At 45.0% G+C, this 20,405-nt stretch overlaps 1 protein-coding gene across 1 annotated transcript in view; it reads left to right on the forward strand.

Moving 5' to 3' along the window:
• The first annotated feature begins 3,577 nt into the window (after window positions 1-3,577).
• Window positions 3,578-20,405, forward strand: part of LOC133345250 (LIM zinc-binding domain-containing Nebulette-like) — a 50,898-nt gene continuing 34,070 nt past the window's right edge. Inside the window, exons 1-2 of the mRNA XM_061555844.1 lie at window positions 3,578-3,886; window positions 4,986-5,138. Coding sequence (XP_061411828.1) covers window positions 5,070-5,138 — 69 coding nt within the window. The 5' untranslated portion in view covers window positions 3,578-3,886; window positions 4,986-5,069. The remainder of the gene's footprint in view (window positions 3,887-4,985; window positions 5,139-20,405) is intronic.

A 20,405-nucleotide genomic window follows, 5' to 3' on the forward strand; every position in this document is an offset into this window, starting at 1 on the left:
CAACCGATGTTATTCAAAGCATTCAAGAAAGGCCATAAAAACACTTTATTTGCAATACAAACAACGATGCAGATATAAATACAGTGGTGTCTAAATCCAACCAAATCTCCAGATACTAATCAACGCAGACTGAGACTTTACAGAGCCTTTCAAAAAGGGAGTTATATATGTTAAAAGTAACGTGTGTGTGGTTGAAGACACTTAATAATGAGTCGTTAACAGCCAGAGGAGAAGCGGAAGGGCTTGAACCTTGACTTAAACAAAGTCAGAGAGAATTTGTAGTACAGATGGCTGGAAGAAGGGACAGTAGCAGAGAAGGAACCGCCTCCCATTGGACGAAGGCTAAGAGTTTATGGTATAAGGCCTTGTTTGCTGGAAGAGAGCAAACTGTAACGCACCTAAGGAAACAAACATTTGTACATGAAACAAAATAAGCTGCAGAAGTTCGACCAATATTGCCTCAACCCTTCGTTTAAAATCAAGTAAAATGGTTTGAATATCAAAGAACAGAAAATTATGACACGTCATGGCTAATGTCTTAAAAATATAAATTTGGCCAAAATGACAGCATTTGAAGTGTAAACAATGTTCTAAATTTCGATTTAAAGCTTTCGTGACTGCAGAGATTCATCTCCTTGGTTCTTTTGGTAAAGTCACGTAGAAGGGAAATAATAAAATAATACAAATAAAACATAATAAAATAATTTTCACGACGTTTCGGCCACAACGCAAGCAGCCGTCTTCAGGTGGAGAACAGGTCTGTCGAGACTCTGCCTTCTCGACAGACCTGTTCTCCACCTGAAGACGGCTGCTTGCGTTGTGGCCGAAACGTCGTGAGAATTATTTTATTATGTTTTATTTGTATTATGTTTTATTTTTATTTTTTTATTATTTTCCTTCTACGTGACTTTACCGAAAGAACCAAGACGAATGTTCCAAATGTCTACATTATGGTAATCAAGCGGTGGATTGCTTATGGGAAATGTTAACAGTCTGTTACTGGTGTAGTTATGTACAAATGGGTAATGGTTGAAACAGAATCGGACCGAGTTGGTAAAAGTGTGCAACATAAATGTTGGAGCGTAGAATTGTAGTACAATGCATTTTGCTATTCTGCCCTCTGCTTCCCACTACCGCACAGCCACTTATGACAACATGGCATTCATACAATACAGCGTAATACTCAATTACAGTAATACATCGGTTTACGTCGGGGATGCGTTCCTGAAAGGTGCCACGACGAATATCGAAATGACGTAATTCAAAGCAATGTACAGGGTACGTGGAGGCAAAGGCTGAGAGGCGACGGATACGAGAGAGGACGGGCAATGCTGTCAGCGACGTAAGTGTGGGAGTGAGGCGGTGCATATCGGGTAGCGGTGTTAATAAAGTCACGACGTATTTGCGAAACACCGTAAAAGGGGGAGGCGTACATTTGGCTATTACTGCAGTACTGTGTGATCATTGTAATGAAGTATGATCACAACCCTCCACCAATGTGTGATACGGTGTGGGGAGGACTTCATCCAAAAGTGAATTGACAAAGGGCTGCAAATTATTATATTTGATCGTAATTATTACCAATGAATTCTGAATTTACGTTTTCCCACAAAGGGGTACAGTATTGGCAAGGCATGCACGCACATTCACACCAGCTAGCATTGAAGGAAATACTGTAGTTGTACATTCCAGCAAATGGAATTTCCTGGAATTTACAAACATGTAATGCTGCTCGACTTAATTAGTGCAATATATTGTACAACTACATGTTAAACAGTGCATAAGCATTCGCAAGATGAGATTTTAAAAAATGTATCTCTGTAGTATGCATGGAGTTTGTGATTGCATACCGCATTCCTGCAGGGCTGATATAAGGCAAGGAGCTTTCATGCAGCGTTCAACCTCAGTAAATGCTCACGTCGGGAAAGATTTGAATGGCCGTTAAAGATCAGCTATCGAGAAACACGACAACAGTTTGTTGATTCCCAGAATGAGTGTCAATTTGATATCAGAACAAAACCTAGGGCACTCCACTTTCCTTTCACCAAACCCGCATTGACCAGCGTGGTGAAGTATGGTCAAATAACTCCATGATCGACACGGCGTGGAGAGGCCCTCAACGAGATGAACATTATTATTATCTTTGGGTTTGACCATATCTGTATTACTTCCCATGTGATGTCCACCATTCCCACTGGGGTATATTGCACGTAGCATTGGTTCGTGTTGGAGCACTGATACAAATGTGAAGTACAGTACTGTATATACTACGCATACATACATATGCCTGTAGGGTTGTTTACCCATTGTGTAAACAATGGTCGTTAACCCGGTCACTAACTTGCCATTTAACGTGAAATATTATCTTGCTGCCCTTTGCCAATCCTTTGCCGAATAGAGGCATCCTGGCACTGTTTTGGCAGTAATTTTCAGTTTCATTTATTTGGTATAGCCCTGTGAGCCATTCGGTTCTTGAATCGGGTGCAACCGCAACAAACAAAAAACATGAACAAGAAAACATCTTATAGTGACTATGCGCAAACAGAAAAATCCAGGAAAAAACTGCAAAGTCTTCCAGAAAAAAAGCACTGTACACCAACGCTGTGCAAAAATCCCAGTGGGATGCAAGTCAAACAACAACCACAACAACCACCACAAGACAACTTAGATTAAGGCCACAAGACAACTTAGATTAAAGCCATAGAAGACTGATTGATCACACCTCACCCACACTGACTACTCCGCGGGTTCACTGATGGTGATTGTATTTTCACCAACTCAGCACGAGAATGAAAACAAGCCAGAAGTTTCGGCAGACTTTGCCAATGAGTGCAACCACACCATTGTTTTTTTGGCTGGGGTCAACATCGCACAATTTTAGGTTTTCGGGATTTCCCCCCACACTTAGAATCAGAAGTCTCGTCTATATTTCAGCCAAATGTATCAGCAGCCACCCACCCTCTTCTCTATCCCTTCCAGAACATGTTTTTTTTTTAAGTACACGTACAAATGCCCTTCCATTAAAATCGCACCCTTTTTAAAAACAAAAAAATGCCTCCGGTTCAGCATCGAGCGGTTGGCTCAATGCGAGGATTTGGCCAGAGGAGGGCGTGAGATTGACGAATGGAAGCCATGAGTACAACGTCACAACAACAACAACAGGACAACAACAACAACAGGACAGCAACAACAACAGGGCGGTGTGGTGGGTGGGGTGCATTGCTGCTACATTGGACCACACAACAACAACAACAACATCATCACCAAACAACAACAGTGGAGATTCACGCCTGTGAATTCCCACACTGCCACCCGACTACCACCGCCGTGAAATGGCGCACGCAACTTCTCGCCTTCATAAACAAAACAATTAAAAACCCTAAAAAAAAAAAAGAACCGACGCATTGAACAATTGCAGCAGCGACGGTGTCAAGTTATTAATTCCAGCCGTCGCGAACTTATCGCGACGCGTCCCCACCCCCGTGCCAGGCTAGGTGCACTTGGAGCCATTGTCCACTCCTCCGCCTCCACGCCCGAGCGGGTGGAGTCGGGGGGTGTCGCCACTTCCTGCGCCGGCCTCGGCGACTCCCTCTCGCTTCTCCTTCTTCTCCCTCTCCTCCCTCCGCTGCACGGGCACACAGAGAGCGAGACAGAGACCAGCAACACACACAGAGAGACACACGGAGGGAGATACGTTTTGAGTGTCTACAAGAAGAGAGACACAGCGCACAGAGACCAGCAACACGCACGCACGCACGCACACACGTGTGCGTGTTATCTAGGGCTGTAGTTGGACACACACACACATCACACGTCCACCACGCACTCGTGGACGGTTCCAGCGAGCTGCAGTCGGGGGGCGAATCGGAATCTGCTCGGCAAAGGGGTAAGGAATTCACACAATCATAGACACACAGACACACACACACATAGACACACACACGCATAGACACACACACAACAGGTAAGCACACACACACGCACGTTATCTACACGGCTGTAGTTGTACACACACACACGCCAGCGTGCGCACAGAGGGATAATTGGAGACACCCGCAGCTATTAGTAGTTGGAGAGACACACGCCGTGCGACGGCTATTGGTGTGTAACAAACAAAAAAAAACATTAAAAATCGGCGGACGTAGTTAACGCACGGCGATCGCTCCGTGCAACTTGTTACGCATGAGAGTGCCTCGTCGCGCACGCAACTGCGTAACTCGAGTTATAAACACGCAACTGCGTAACTCAAGTTATAAACACGCAACGGTGTAACTCGAGTTATAAACATGCAACTGTGTAACTCGAGTTATAAACATGCAACTGTGTAACTCGAGTTATAAACATGCAACTGTGTAACTCGAGTTATAAACATGCAACTGTGTAACTCGAGTTATAAACATGCAACTGTGTAACTCGAGTTATAAACATGCAACTGCATAACTCAAATTATAAACACGAAACTGTGTAACTCGAGTTATAAACACGCAACTGCGTAACTCGAGTTATAAACATGCAACTGTGTAACTCGAGTTATAAACACGCAATTGCGTAACTCGAGTTATAAACATGCAACTGTGTAACTCGAGTTATAAACATGCAACTGCATAACTCAAATTATAAACACGAAACTGTGTAACTCGAGTTATAAACACGCAACTGCGTAACTCGAGTTATAAACACGCAACTGCGTAACTCGAGTTATAAACACGCAACTGCGTAACTCGAGTTATTAACATGCAACTTCGTAACTCGAGTTATAAACATGCAGCTGTAACACATCGACACGCACGCAACTATGTAACTCGAGTTATGAACACGCAGCTGTAACACAGCGACACGTACGGGCCACGCTTACGCACACAGCCGCAGTCGCTGCACTCACCTCGAGCGAGACACAACAGCAACACACACGGCCATAGCAATACAACCACACACATCTGTAGCGTAAACGACATCTGTGTGCCCTCTCTGTACTCTTCACGCAGATCTGCGGAGTGTAACGAGTTTGTGGCGGAGTTTGCCGCTGCTGTTGTTGTTGTTGCTGTTCGCAACCCAACAAAGCGTCGACCATGAACCCTCCGTGTGCCCGCTGCAGCAAGACGGTCTACCCCATCGAGAAGCTCAGCTGCCTGGACAAGGTGAGCAGACCTCGAAGTCGATTGGGGTGGGGGGGGGGGCATCAGCTGATAAAGCCAGCGAAGAGTTTTATCGATTTGGTGGTGGTGGGTGGTAATCGAGGACACACGTGGGGGTCGTGCTAACGGGAGTGCACCCAGGGTGAAAGCTTGATCAGGTTGGTGGGACTCAGGTTAAGCTGTGTCTCGGAGTGGGGGGGCATCAAAGTTAGGATTTGTTGGGAGGGGAAGGCACGTAGAAGTACTGTATAACATAGGTTTGTCAGGTGGAGGGCGGGGCACGCACTGGGGACTTGGGCTAAGTGAGATACCTAAGGGAAATAGTTTCATCAGGTGTGTGTGTGTGTTGGGGGGCATGTACGGTGCGTTGTTGTTTCAGGGGTTTGGCTGAGATGTATATAGGGGAGGAGATCACCAGGGTGTTTGTGTGTGTGTGGTGGTAGTGGGGCAGTGTAACAGGCGAAGAACTTTGTGGTGTGTATGCTGGCGAGGTGCAGACAGCAGTGGGGGAGTTTAACACCGTAGGCTTTCGCGACCAATATCATCCATAATATCATAATACAGGGATTTCTGGCTGTCCGCCTGATGATGTCGGTTGTAATTGCCGGCGAAACGTCGTACTCTGGATTGTAAATGTTGTGGATTTGCTCTCCAAACACACCGGTTAGTGCTGTGCTAGTGACGAATTGGCCACGTTCTGTTTACGTGGCAAACCTTGACTCATTGGCTGTGTCGGGTGGTGGTTGGTTTAACGACACATTTATACATTTTGATTTAAAGCTTTCGTGACTGCAGGCATTCATATTCTTGGTTCTTTCGGTAAAGTCACGTAGAAGGGAAACAATAAACAATAAAATAATAAAAATATATTCTCACGACGTTTCGATTGCAACACAAGCAATTGTCATCAGGTGTGATGATTGCTTTATTTTATTGTTTCCCTTCTACGTGACTTTACCGAAAGAACCAAGAATAGTTACGCAATCTAAGGGACCGTCCATAAATGACGTCACGCACCTGGGGGGGTCAGACATTTGTGACGATGTGTGACGACGGGGGGAGGGAGTTTGAGAAATGTGACGTCACATCAAAATGCGCAACTTTAAATGCAAATAGACAACACGTTCTACTTAATTACATAGCCTTTTTAATAAATGTTTTCTCCTACAACATCAGAGTGCAGCGCCACATTAAATACGCACTACAATGACAATAGTTTACAGCGATTTGAAGCATGTTTTATATTTTTTGTGGGGGAGGGGGGGGGCAGAGCTTTGTGACGTAATATTTGAGGGGGGGGGTCTAACTTTTTGTGACGCCGTGTGACGAAGGAGAAGGGGGGGGGTCAAAAATCTTCCAAAATCGCGTGACGTCATTTATGGACGGCCCCTAACCCCAAACAAAAAAAAACCCAAGTAATGATGTAGTAGTGAGGAGGTATGTAGAGCTGAGTGCATTGTTCGTGCTGTGAATCGGCAGTGCCCTGCAGGATAGCGTGTGCCATTCCTTAGGTGTGCCATCTACTCCAAAGACAAAGATCACCCAACCCCCCGTGTAGCCTGTGACAAGACTGGGGGCAAGTACTGTTAGCGAGTAGTAGATGTTTACACACCGCTGCTGAGTCGACCCATGTCTCCTCCGTACATTGCAGCACAAGCACTTTTGGGTTATTCAGCCACGCGTGCAGAGAGGTAATATTACAGTTATAATTACGCACTAAATTATTCACTGGGACGATACAGCGCTGTATACTGCACTTAGTGAACGGCTATTGAACGACGCATACGCGAATACGCGCCGAATGATGTGCCTTGAATGCACACACACGCAACTCCGATCGGCACGGTTGGCTACGTACGGTGCGAAAGAAGTCCAACACGTGCTTTCGCAGGTCAGGAAATACCCTGCAAGGAAATAAACCTGCACTGTGTGGAACTGTTGCCTGCTGCCCGGAGTGTGTCGTGCCAATACGCGGCTGGTGTCGACCAGCAGTGGATCGAGAAAGCCCTCTCTACATGTGTCGCAGATGACTTCAAGCGAAGGCTTTCGTCGCTAACGTAGTGATCCGTGCGCCTTGAAATTTGGGGGGGGGGGGGGGGGGGTAGGCCACCACCGTTGTTTTAGTTCATAATTCGTGTCATTTAACCCCTCCACCACCCGGCAATTGGGCACGTGCAGTCTAAATAATAATACAAAAATACAACTCACCACTGCCTGTCAGCGTGACAATCCCGTCGGGTGGTGGAGGGTTCACGACAAAGGCTTTTGGGACAAGCCCTAACCTACGTGGCCTCACCCAAACCCCAACTCTGGATCGCGCGCAGTGGATGTGCCACACCACCCCACCTCTCTCTCTGGAGGGGAGCGGTGGCGCAGTGGTTAACGCACCGCCGCTCGCCACTCGCCACTCACCACCAGTGGCCAACATCCCCGAACCCGGTGTCCGAGGACCTCCCCGAGATCGACTCCGTCGTCCTCTCGAACGAGTGCCCGGTGCGGTGCGTAAACATCAGTAGTTGTCCTTAATAGGTGCTCGCAAACAGCACTCAGTCGGTCTCTTGAAGGGCTATATGCCGGGCCGAAGGTGGAGGGGGGTGGGGTGGAATCGTTGTTTTTTTTGTCGTCTTTGTGTTCACTGCGAGGCAATGGATGCTGGCTCGGTCACGTCTGTCGCTCGTGTGGGTTCGGAGTGGAGCATGAGAGGGGGAGGAGGGAGCGGTAGGGTCTAGAACAGGGGTCGGCAACCTACGGCTCCGGAGCCGCATGCGGCTCTTTACGGGCTGCTTCTTGACGATATGTACGTATGTATAGTATGTACTCAGATGCATTGCGGCTCTTGAAATACTGAATTTTGTACCGAATTGGAAAGAAATGGCTCTTCTTGTTATTTTGGTTGCCGACCCCTGGTCTAGAACGTGGAGACTCCACTTTCTGTTGAAGCAAAAACATTAATAATTATAGGCTTCAGCCTTTCTTTTAGATTTGAAGCTTTCGTGACTGCAAGGATTCGTACTCTGAGTTTTTTCGGTGAAGTCACGTAGGTAAAAAATGAAATTAAAATTCATAAAAAATGAAATTAAAATTAATTTATTATTTTGAATTTAATGTTTTACCTACGTGACTTTACCGAAAAAACTAAGAGTATATTCAGCCTTTCTGTGTGTATGTTGAACTTCTTTATCTGCACCGCACGCAGGCAGACCAATCGTGCCAATCGGAGGTGCGGGGGAAGGTCAACAAACGAAACACCAAAAGCAGTTTTAAAGAAATTCGTTTTGAATCTAGATATAAAAAAGAAAGTTTTACGATGTTCTACCACCAAATAGATAATTTGTTGCAAGGCAATCAAGGCTGCATTAACCACACATACTAGTGGCAAAAACATGCAACCAATCATGCTCCGATGATCATGATGCATGCATTGTCTTTGAACTTCATTGGCCTCCACCAGAGACCGCCTTGATGTTATGGCCATGTCTCACCACCAGTGTTAGTTAGGCCCGAGGACGCCAACAGGCGAACAGCACAAAGTCAATGCAAGTATGAAAGTACATTATTCATAGCTCGGGTTGAGCAGTTACATCCATGGGATCTTTTACACAATTTTTTGTTCATTATTTGGATACTGCCAAAAGGTCCCGTAACTGTGCTTTCGATGCGCACGTGTGTTGGTCTCGCTCCATGTCCCTCCGTGTCCCTGTGTGTCTTCTGTTCTTGTGTCGCCCTCTTTGTTTCCCCGTGTGTATGTATCTCTCTGCGCCACTGTGTCTCCGTGCCACGGTGTCCTTCGCCGTGTCTCTGTCGTGCTTTGTGTGTGTGTTTGTTTATCACTGCCTGGCTGGCCGTGTCTTGTTTTTTTCTCTCTCCCCGTGTCAGTCTCGAGCCCCCCCCCCCTGCCCTCATCCATCTCTTCCACGTGTACACAGCTCTCCCGTCGCCCCCCCCCCCCAATCCTACTCAGTGACAGCTCTTGACTACAGAGTACAGTGATAGAGGAGAGAAGGTCGTGAGAGAATAGCCAATGCCACTATAATAGAGTAGAGCGTGAGAGGAGAGTAAAAAAAGGAGAGTGTTGAGTTTGAGGGAGTGGACAAAGATACCCCAGAGGAGAGAGAGTAAACAGAATAGGGGGTGTGTAGAGCACGCGTGAGTAAAGAGAGCGAGGAAAGAAAGTGAAAGGACATCTGTGAAAAAAGAGCTTGATAGCTCATCGGATTTCTCCAGGATAAATAAAGATTCAGAGTTGGAGAGAGACGGAGTGACTTTGAGTAGACTTAAAGTGATCACTGTGTTGAGAGAACAGACGAGAGAGTGTAGATGTACCCTGGGGTAGAGAGTGCGTGTGTGTGTAGCACGCGAAGAAAAGCGTGAGATGATAGACAATGATTTAGTTAGGGGGTCAGATTGTAGGGATAGTCCAGATGATGGAGTAGAGAACAAAGCATGAGAGTTGAAACCAGTGAATGAGGGAGTAAAATGTGAAACGGATGCTGCCTTTCATCTCCATCCACACAATGAACACTGAAAGACTCGCCTTAAAAACCAAACCACCCTTTTAGATGGTGTTGTTGATCGTAGTGATGATGATGGTGGTGATGCTGATGACTCGATCATTAATCCACGTGAGTCATGAGTTGTGATTTGCTGCAGTTCATAGTTGAGACACCCATGACCAAAGCAAACGGAATGCACGCAATGCCATTAGGTCCCCTGGATCTCAGAAGCAAAGCGGGATTTGAGCCTGGATAGTGCTTGGATAGGGGACCACCATGCATAACAGGGTGCTGCAGGCCGCTGGTGGTGCCACGTGATGGGCATCTGAAGACTGGGTTGAGAAAGAGCTGTGCACGTACATAGCGGAGACACACTTGTAAAGGCAGAAGCTGTAAAACACATGCCTGTGTGGATGACAGCCACATTGAATGAAATCAGAATGTCAAAACATACCAGCTCCCACGTGGTCCATTAACAGACAATTTAGTTCCACCGTGATGGATTGATGGGCCTTTACTGTATATTATATAAAAACAACTTTCGCAACGACTGCACCCATTTTTAATGGTAATTTATTGGGTATACAGTACTGTACTGTAGTTTACTGTATTTCAAACGATATATATAATTCACTGTCCTTAATTCACTTATGGAAGGTCACCCCGTCTCATGTGGCTCGTGGGGGTTGTTTGAGTGTACTTGACCCGGTGTTTGCTTCGGATGTCACTCACCGCTCGTGTTAGTTGCGGCTGGGAATCAAACACAGGTATCCGGGTTCACGGTGCCGTGCGTACACCAATGTGTCACCACTTCCCCTCGTTTGAAATCCCGTGCTTTATTTCAGTTGGGATTGATGGGGTCCAGCCGATCTTGGTCGGGGTTTGAACTGGAAATATTACTTGTCTGTTATTCTCTCATCATTTTAACTGCCCCTATGCGTGCAAGACACGACAGTGTGGAGTAAGTCTCTAGTTGTACATGCGTTTTAGAATTGTTTATTACTCTGCCGCATATGGCTTGCTGCAATTCTATAGAATCTGGGGAGTGTGCTAGTGCTGCCCTCCCCTGTCACTCATTTCCAAAATTCGTAGTCTTTGTTACTTCCGTACAAAACTGCAGTATGATCGGTGTTGGCCTTTGGCTGCGGTTAAGACACTTTCGGCATCAGTTTCACATTTTCCAACTCTGCAGCTCACCGAGATTATCGATTGGTGGGCTGCGATGCATGAACTGTAAGTGAGCAGAGTGTTAGTTTTGGCAAGACGTGTAAAACATTTTAAAAAGCTTACAGTATTATCCTACCACTTCTCATTTGTGCGTGACCACCCATGACTGGGGATTTTGATTGGCTGAGATTGCAGCGTGGGCAAAAGTCCCTGAGCAAGCAAAGAGGAAGTGTAAGAGATGTCCGTTATCATATCCCTCCCGTTGCGTGTAGCACCACTGCCCATGGATACGACGCAAGGTCTTGTCTTCGTGGCAGTTGCTGTAAACGGCACATAGTTTATACATTTGGAGGCAGTATATATGTCCAAAACGTTGTCTTAAGGCAGTTACACACCGGACTGATTAGTTGCACAAATTGGTTGCGTGCAACTCATTAGCTTATACGTGGATGTCTCTGAAACAAGTTGCGAGCAAATTTCGATTTAAAGCTTTCGTGACTGCAGGGATTCATATTCTTGGTTCTTTCTTCACCTGAGGACGGCTGCTTGCGTTGTGGCCGAAACGTTGTGAGAATTGTATTTTATTATGTTTTATTTTATTACTTTATTATTTTCCTTCTACGTGACTTTACCGAAAGAACCAAGAAGAAGTTGCGAGCAGTTGCACAATCGGTTGCTTACAGGAGAGACGGACTCTACTTTGAAGCGATCTTCTCAGTGATTCGTAGCGACGCTTTTCATCACCGTGTGAAACATTTGTCTGGGAAGCGGGATAGGTTGTTACGATCCTGAATGCGCTTTGTTTTCATCAAGAGGCGGTACATTCAAAATAATTTACCGAAGAGTAAAATAATGCATCCGGGATTCCCGTGCATTTTACGACCATCGCTAATGAACAAGTCCACCGTTTGGAAGAGCTGACAGCTGCCAGAGAGTCTTGTCACCGCAAATGACCGGAAAAATATTACGCGAACTTCTAAACGCGGGAACCTTATCGCGCAACTAATCGCTCATGTGTGGAGCAGCCTTTACATGGAAAAATATAAGTGCAATCCCAACATGCTTTTCTTGGCGATATGACATAACGGTGCTTGGGCACATTGAGTATCTTTGTTGTGATATTCACCCTTGCCAATGATTCAGTCACTAACGTCTTTAAATTTTGACTCAAAGCTTTCGTGACTGCAGCTATTCATATTCTTTGGGTCTTTCGGTTAAGTCACGTAGATAGGTTAAAAGAAAATAACTACGACGTTTCGATCGCAACACAAGCGGTCGTCATCAGGAAAAAAGGGGGTTAGCTTCTAAAGGCAAACTGTTTATAAAGGTTTGAAATGGGCGTAGCCCAAATGTCTGCAGCTAATGTAAGTGGTGGGCAACAACCACGACAGTGGTTGTTTTTCCACCAATTAAAGGGCTGCCAGGTGAAAATTATCATGTTAATGTAAGATCGGTGAGCGGCTTCCACGGCGCATGAGCTGAGGTGGCTATTTTAAAGTGAGAGATTAGCATGAGGTTGCCGCTCTGCGATCTGCCATTAACATTTCTTTGAACCTTTATACGTGAACCTATCTACGTGACCTTGTTTGCTCATGCATTTTGGCATGTAACGATACACCAGTTCAATCAAACATTTGTGAATCAGCTGCTCGGTGTTTGTGCATTTTGTTTATTTCTCACGTGACATAGTTTTAATTGCTCTGATGTTGTTTTTTCCATTGATGTACTGAATTGGTTTTCCTTTTGTCATTTCGGTGACCCGGGTCACTCTTGAAAATGACACCATCCCCGTCTGTTGAGTTCTCACCTGTTTAAACTAAATAAACTTGATCTGAGATAAAGGCCCTCCCCCACACTCGAGGTTATTTGATCTTACTTCTCCACCGCTGGACCACTTGCCACTCATGTTAGCCAAAGTCGGAAAGCCATGGTCGCCAGGCTCAAAACGTGGATTACTAACCACTGTGCCACTGCCTGTCCACTAGAATGGAAGCATGACCTTTATAACCATGTTAAGTCCATTGAGACCAAAATGTCTCTATTTACAGTGAGACGTGGGTTTCAATATCTAAGTGTAACCTTTGCCAAAGGGCAGGATGGGGCAGTGAGTACAGTACTGAAGCATGTTAGCACTCCGCTAACCTGCCACACAGAGGCCGCATTCCCATCCGAAGAGCATGTGTGCGTTTAACATGGCATTCTTTGGCTCTTTGCCATCAAAACTACTTTCAGCGAAATCTTGGTGTGCCTGGTTATTACAGTACGTTTCATAATGTTTGATAAGATGTGCGTTGAACCGGGTCCATGAGAATAGGTTTTTCCCCTTTTATCTGGCAACAAAACAGGTGTTAAGTTGTTAAAACACCAAACTGAAACATTTTACAAGGAATCATGTCTGCATTAATCACAATGCTTGCGGTCAAAATGCAAACAAAAAACATACTCTGATAATATATGCATTGTCTTTGAAATGGATTGGTCCACACCAGAGACAGCTTTCTTTTGAGCCTAGCCTCAAAACGGTGTTAGACCAGAGGATACCAAAAGGCCATGTTAAGTTTTACATGTAGTCCCCTTGTCATACACTGCTGGACCGTGAACATCTACAAGATTATTTTACCATACTTCACTATGCTGGCCAGTACAGGTCGGTGACGGTAGGACAACTATGGATTGTGCTGCCATGCCCTCCACTGACAATACAGCCCAACAACAACCTATACCGGCTGTTTTTCTGAATCAGAATTTGCATATTTATATTGGAGGAATCCGATGAGATGTCAAGCTAGTTTTGACAGATGTCCAGTCGGGGCTGATCAGAACGTTGCAACAACAAGTAATTAAATAAACACGATAGGAGTGCAAAGTATAGGATAGGTAAGCGAATCACTCAAAACATATCCAAATAAAACTAAACTATTTTAATTTACCAGGTCAAGCCCACTGAGCTAGTTGCTTCTTTTATCAGAAGCGACCTTGCCACAAATGGAAGCTCAACGAAATTGGCTTCTCACGTGGAAATTCATAGCAGCCAAGAAATCTAAATTATGCCTGGTGGTTGCCCCCTCAAAGCACTATCCAGGCTCAAAGCCTGCTTAGCCTCTGAAATATGATGATATTGGGGTGCATTCCTGGTGGTTTGGTCAAAGTGACTCAAAGAATTAGAATTCAGAACAAGGCTGCATTGTTGTGGTGTGGTAATCCCACACAGAGGTTGATGAGGCCTCAAAGACACGTGCTTATTCACATACGTGTGGTTTTCTTCCGCTCTGAGAAGCTGAGTCAGTGAAGTGTCTAGTCATTGCTCTGAACGCGTTGGTACTAAGGTACCTTTGTTACTTATATCAACTCTTGTTATGTACTCCAGTAAAGTAAACAAGTTGATGATTAAGCTACACGCAATCATCTTTACCGCTTTGCTGTCTGTTTAAAAAATAACTGTTCGCTGTCCATCCGCTGGTGATTTCTGCATTTGTAGTCGTATATATTTTAAATGTTTTGAAATGGCTTACTTAAGATTATAGAAATTCCACAGGCATGAGACCTTGGGGTTATTATAAGGGGTGCTGGAACAATACACTTAAAAGGTGACGATGTGTATGTATGCATGTTGAACGTCTTTCGCACTGTACGTAGCCAACCATGCTCATCGGATGTGCAGGATCGATTAGGAGCCAGTGGGTGAAGGGGGTGACTTGGGGGGGCAGGTGGAGTGTTGGAGAATTGTCACATATTACCGGACATGATGTAATGAATCAACCGTGCGATGGAAACATGGCCATTAGATCTGTGAACCTAATAAGCATCATTAAGTTATTAATATTTCTGACTAGGGCACCTTTCTGTATGGAGTTTGTATGATATTCACTCGTTTCCCACGGGTTTCCCCCAGGTTCTCAAATTTCCTCCCATAGCAAAAAAAAAACCAAACATACAACGTAATTAGGGTTGGCCAAACATCCAAGTGCTGAAACATTACCGGCAATTTACTTAATTTGGATTATATACAGCAGCAGCAGCAGCAACATCGTCCCCCACTTTGAAAACTTAGCTTGACCCACCTTCAAAAATATTTTTGAGACCCAATGAGAATGTCCATGGTACAAGAAAAATAATATTAATCCACCTATACAGCCACATTACAAAATAGTGATCCTTTTTTAAACTAAAAGCTGTAATTTCTGATGAACCCACATGTATGAAAACATCCTGCCATAGAATTGCCCCGAATGTCAAAATAGAATCACTTATACTCATCATCAACATGACAGCATTGAACAATACAGTAGTGTTGTATAGCACATAACCTGCACCACCCTAATCCAGCTCAAGAGACTGCCACATCTTGGTAAAAAAAAAGGTTGTATTTAACTTGGTGGCTACTGTAGCTAATGGATTAACTTGAGCTTAAACACGTAGCGTTATGACCCCTAACCCTAATCCCACGTACTGTAATCAAGAACCACCGTGGGGAGACGACAATGAACAATTGATTTGTGGAAATAAAGTGGTGATTGTTTCCAGCATGTGGACCGCTGTCTGGGCCGTACAAGGACAATCCGGGACTTGTGAGCCCCATTCCTGTTCCTGGTAAATCGTCGTGACAGGCATCCAGGGGCAGTGCTTTTGAGATACGTTCCCAGCACCCACTTAATGATTGTGCCCCAACTCTTGTCGGCTAATTGTGCAACACACGGTACCATCCGTTGAACAATCCCTAACATTGCTGCCATAAGTGAACACTTTGGGCTGTGGGCTGGCTTACAAGATACGGCAACAGGAACCGGTTTCTAAGCACACATCAAAGAACAATCGTTCGTAGCTTTGCATTTTTCAAATAATAGTTTTGCGCATTAAAACGTCACAGTTGACGGTCATATATAGCCGCCCTGATAAATTAACTGCCCACACCCATTGCAGTACTTGTGCATGGTGTAACTGTCAAGGTCACATCCGATTTTTTTCACGTCTCCACCTTTACCTCAGTCCTCAGCAATTCACATCCGTGACTTTGTGCTGTGCGATAATGATGCCAGTCCTGGTGTGAGTTGAAACCTGTGGCTGCGGGCCTGGCTTACAAGATGCAACGATGGCGACCAAGTTCAGAGCTTGCGCCAAATAACACAATTGTGCAAAGCTTTAAACATTAATAATAATATAATCGGTAAGTTCATAATAGAGGGTTTTTTGTTAGATCACATAAATATTAATTTGTCATTAAACCCGCCATCATCCAACACAGCCAATTTAGTAAGGTTTGTCACTAGGCCTCGGCAAGGTAATAAAAAAACAACGAGCCTACCTTTACCCTACCTTTTACCTTACCACAATACAATCACTCTACCCTACCTTTTACCCTTTAGCAAGGTAAGGTAAAAGGTCAAAAGCAACGAGCCTACCTTTACCCTACCTTTTACCCTTACCCCATACAAATAACCCAATTACAGGGTAATTACTGGGGTACTACTACACATGAAAAATGTTTCTAACAGGTAAATGCTAGGTAGAGCGCTTTATTCATATAGAATACTCTCGATGATTCCAATTTTAAATGGAGGCCACGGACTGCGCCACGGAGCTTTTAGCGAGCGGTAAACAAGGTGTTTACCGGGTAATTCTTCTGTGCTACCTTTACCCTACCCTTTACCTTACCCCTTGGCATGTCGACACCTTTACCTTTACCCTTTTCCCCGGTAAAAATGGTAAATTACCTTACCTTGCCGAGACCCATTTGTCACGTAAAAAACATGCAAATTCGTTACGAGTTCAGCACACTGGTGTGTTGGGAGAGTAAACCCACAACATTTACAATTCGAGTACTACATGACAAACCTTATTAATTTGGCGGTGTGGTGGGGTGGTGGCGGGTAAAAATGTTGCGCGATATCACCCAACAAATAACCTCTTATGAATAATATCGGTCGCAAAAGCCTACGCGTTACATTGGAAAGTTGACGTACATTTAACCCTACACTCAAGAGTCCGTGGGTGAAAAGGAACGTTTGTGTCTGTTCCGAAGAGCAGGGCCGCAACCTGCTTCCTCTAAGAGCCGCGTTTCTCTCTGTGCCTCGTAGCTGTTAACCCAAAGGGCCTTTGGCTTGCTTCATACGGCATTGCACTCGGGACATTTCTGCTCTGATGACCTGCCATCGTGGGGGTGTATTCAGCCGCACGGCTTACCCAGCGTGCCCCCCCTCACCCCGCTGCCTTCCTTCTTTTTGTGTCGCTTGAGTGGCGTCCAGTTATTCAAGGACTAACAGAAAGGAGAGCGCTCACCAACAACACGAGGGTGTTTTTTTGGATGGGGGGGGTGTGGGACATTTGGGGTAAATCGGAAGTTTTGCAGTCAACCGAAAATATGAAAAAGTTCATGTTAACACTCAACAGAGATGTTTTCTGTCTGAACTTTTTTCGCACCGTACGTAGCCAACCGTGCTTACTGGAGGTGCAAATTGAACACAGGATAGATACAACACATGGCGAGCGATATCTCAAGTGTAGGTGAGGTATGGCCAAACAACCACCATACCCGACATTGTGTGTGGTGCCCTTCATCGAGCAGTGGATTTACAACGGGCTGTATGATACGAAAGCTGTACAGTTGATAATGATGTCTCATCTACATGCTGTCTGTTCAGTCACACTGGGCATATTTCTTAAGGGCTTTATTTCAGCCAGGTTTGCCTGGGTTGGCAGGTGGCACGCCACATCCAGTTCCTCTCGCTATGGCTGTGTGGATACTACTCGTCACGTGCCAACTCCAGTCGACCAGCAAACCCGGAAAATACTCTTTGGTTTTTTCGGTAAAGTGACGTAGGTGAAAACGAAATAAAATAAAACAGCTAAATTAAATCACGACGTTTCAGACGCAACACAAGCTTCCGAAACGTCGTGATTTAATTTAGTAGTTTTATTTAATTTTGTTTTCACCTACGTGACTTTACCGGAAAAAAACGAAGAGTTTGGATCATTGCAGTCACGAAAACTTCAAATCTAGAACCCGGATAATGCTCAGTGGTGCGGAATGATGCCCTGGGTGTAGCAATTCACTCCCTTCCCCGGCAAATGGATGATTTGGCACATTACTGTGTCTAGATTCAATTTAACAATTAATTTTTCTTTTAACATTGTAGAACGTAGCGGCCTCTAGTGGCTGCAGCGGTCACATTAATTAATTATATACGGCACTACATAATTATGTGATTGAAAAATTACGATTATTACAAATGTGATATGACATGTGTGTGTGTCGTGACAATTTAAGACGCGATATTAAATTATCTGACACATCGTTACACTCTCCCAGAAATAGTTCTAGCGCAAAGAAGACAAATATAAAATGATTACAAACAGATGCTTACGTGTGAAAAAAAACTCCATTACATTTTAACAACTTTACTTTCTGCCTATAACGGTAAGCCGTTTAGAAACGTTTACATGGATTGTAATTGGCTTCTGCGCCTTAGCTTATGATGCCTTGGAATTTGAAATAACTACAATACTGCACTGTACCATAGTTGGGCTCTTGTGTAATCTCCCAACGTAGCCAAACGTGTCTTAATTATGTAACACGTGCACCACCAATGTTGTATGTCATAAACAATCTATAATAGACCAGTCCTTAGTGTGATTCATCGACTTCAATAAACTCTGCAAGTATTTGTAAATGTGCCAGCTACATCTTCTTGGTTCTTTCGGTAAAGTCACGTAGAAGGGAAATAATGAAATAATAAAAATAAAACATTATAAATAATTCTCACGACGTTTTGGCCACAACGCAAGCAGCCGTCCTCAGGTGAAGAACAGGTCTGTCGGAAAGACAGCGTCTGAATGAATAACTACAGTACTGCACTTCATTCAGACGCTGTCTTTCCGACAGACCTGTTCTTCACGCGAGGACGGCTGCTTGCGTTGTGGCCGAAACGTCGTGAGAATTATTTTATTAAGTGTTATTTTTATTATTTTATTATTTCCCTTCTACGTGCCAGCTGCAGTTGGTCTTCACGGCACATAAAACACTCCCAACGCAGCATGGCACATCCTCTAAATATTCATATCCAGAAATGTAACACTTAATTATACAGGGGACAGGGAGAGGAACACATGGATTAGGCCTGCCAATCCATTATCGTAGTACTAAGTTGTCTGTTAAAGCATATAACGTGAGCAATGGGATTTTTTTTGAAATCCAGATGACATCACTGGCAAGTGATGTCTGCACTAACTCATGGGAAGCTTCTTTTTGGTTATTTCGGTAAAGTCACGTAGAAGGGAAATAATAAAAAGAAAATAAAACATAATAAAATACAATTCTCACGACGTTTCGGCCACAACGCAAGCAGCCGTCCTGCGTTGTGGCCGAAACGTCGTGAGAATTGTATTTTATTATGTTTGTATTTCCCTTCTACGTGACTTTACCGAAAGAACCAAGAAGATGAATACCTGCAGTCACGAAAGCTTTAAATCATGGGAAGCCCTTTACTTCAACTAGCACTGAACCAGCCTGGTCCAGTATGGTCAATTAGCCCGAGTGACAACCACACAATGTGGAGATTTTCATCCAGTGGTGGATTGACAGCAGGTTGTAAGTAATACATGGTTATGGTTGTGCAAGTGTAGACCCATATCTTGGCTCGCTGTCAACTGGAAACCATTCTTTACATGGCTTTTGGGTGTTGCCTCCTGCGTGTGTGCTATTTTAGGCATTCTTCTTGGCACGTGTGATTGTGTACACGTGTTACGTGCTTTGTGCATGTATTAGAAAGACATTCTTCATGTGTGACAACATTGTCCATGGAGAGGGTGTGTGTGTGTTTGTTTACAACTTCGCTACATTACCCGGCCACCTGAATTCGATTCCCAGCCCCAACTAACATCGGTGGCGCGTTAATAACCGAACCTGTTTTGGGTTTCCTCTCGGTTGGGCGCCGCAGTGGCGAGATGTTAACTACCTCGCCAGGTGTACAGGAGGGACATGGGTTTGATCCCAATGCTGCTGCCTGCTGTAGATTTGGAGTTTGCATGTTCTCCCTGTGGTTGTGTGGATTTTTCTCCGGGTCCTCCGATTGTTCCCTCCACATTTAGAAACATGCAATTAGATTGTTCGGCTGCTACACGTGGCAACATCATAAGCCACTTCGTTGAGCTATCATTTGTGACCAGGTCGCTTCTGAAAAATAGCTATATATCTCGGTGGGCCATCCTTTGTAAAATAAAAAATAGTTTGGTGTAGCGTATAGGTTGATTCAGTCTTAGAACACATTCCTGCGGAGGGAGCTGGTAGGAACGTTGGGTTGCTCGGTCAATGGCCAGAGTCAACGGCGGCGTGGTGTATTCCGCAAATATGGCCGACTGTGAGGGCGGGCACAAGCCGGCGTGAGTAGGTTAAACGTTGAGTTTTATAAGGGCACCACGGGGTGACCAGCCCCTCCCCACCCAGCCCCACCCCTCCCACCCCCCACCCAGCCCCTCCCCACCCTCCCCTCTCCACCCTACCCCACCCCACCCTTCCCACCCCGCCCCTCCCCACCCTCCCCTCTCCACCCAGCCCCACCCCACCCTCCCCACCCAGCCCCACCCCTCCCATTGTTGGATGCAGGACGGACGGACA

The sequence above is a fragment of the Lethenteron reissneri genome, chromosome 21 (assembly GCF_015708825.2).
Source record: "Lethenteron reissneri isolate LAM-NWPU_2019-01 chromosome 21, ASM1570882v1, whole genome shotgun sequence".
Lineage (NCBI taxonomy): Eukaryota > Metazoa > Chordata > Hyperoartia > Petromyzontiformes > Petromyzontidae > Lethenteron > Lethenteron reissneri.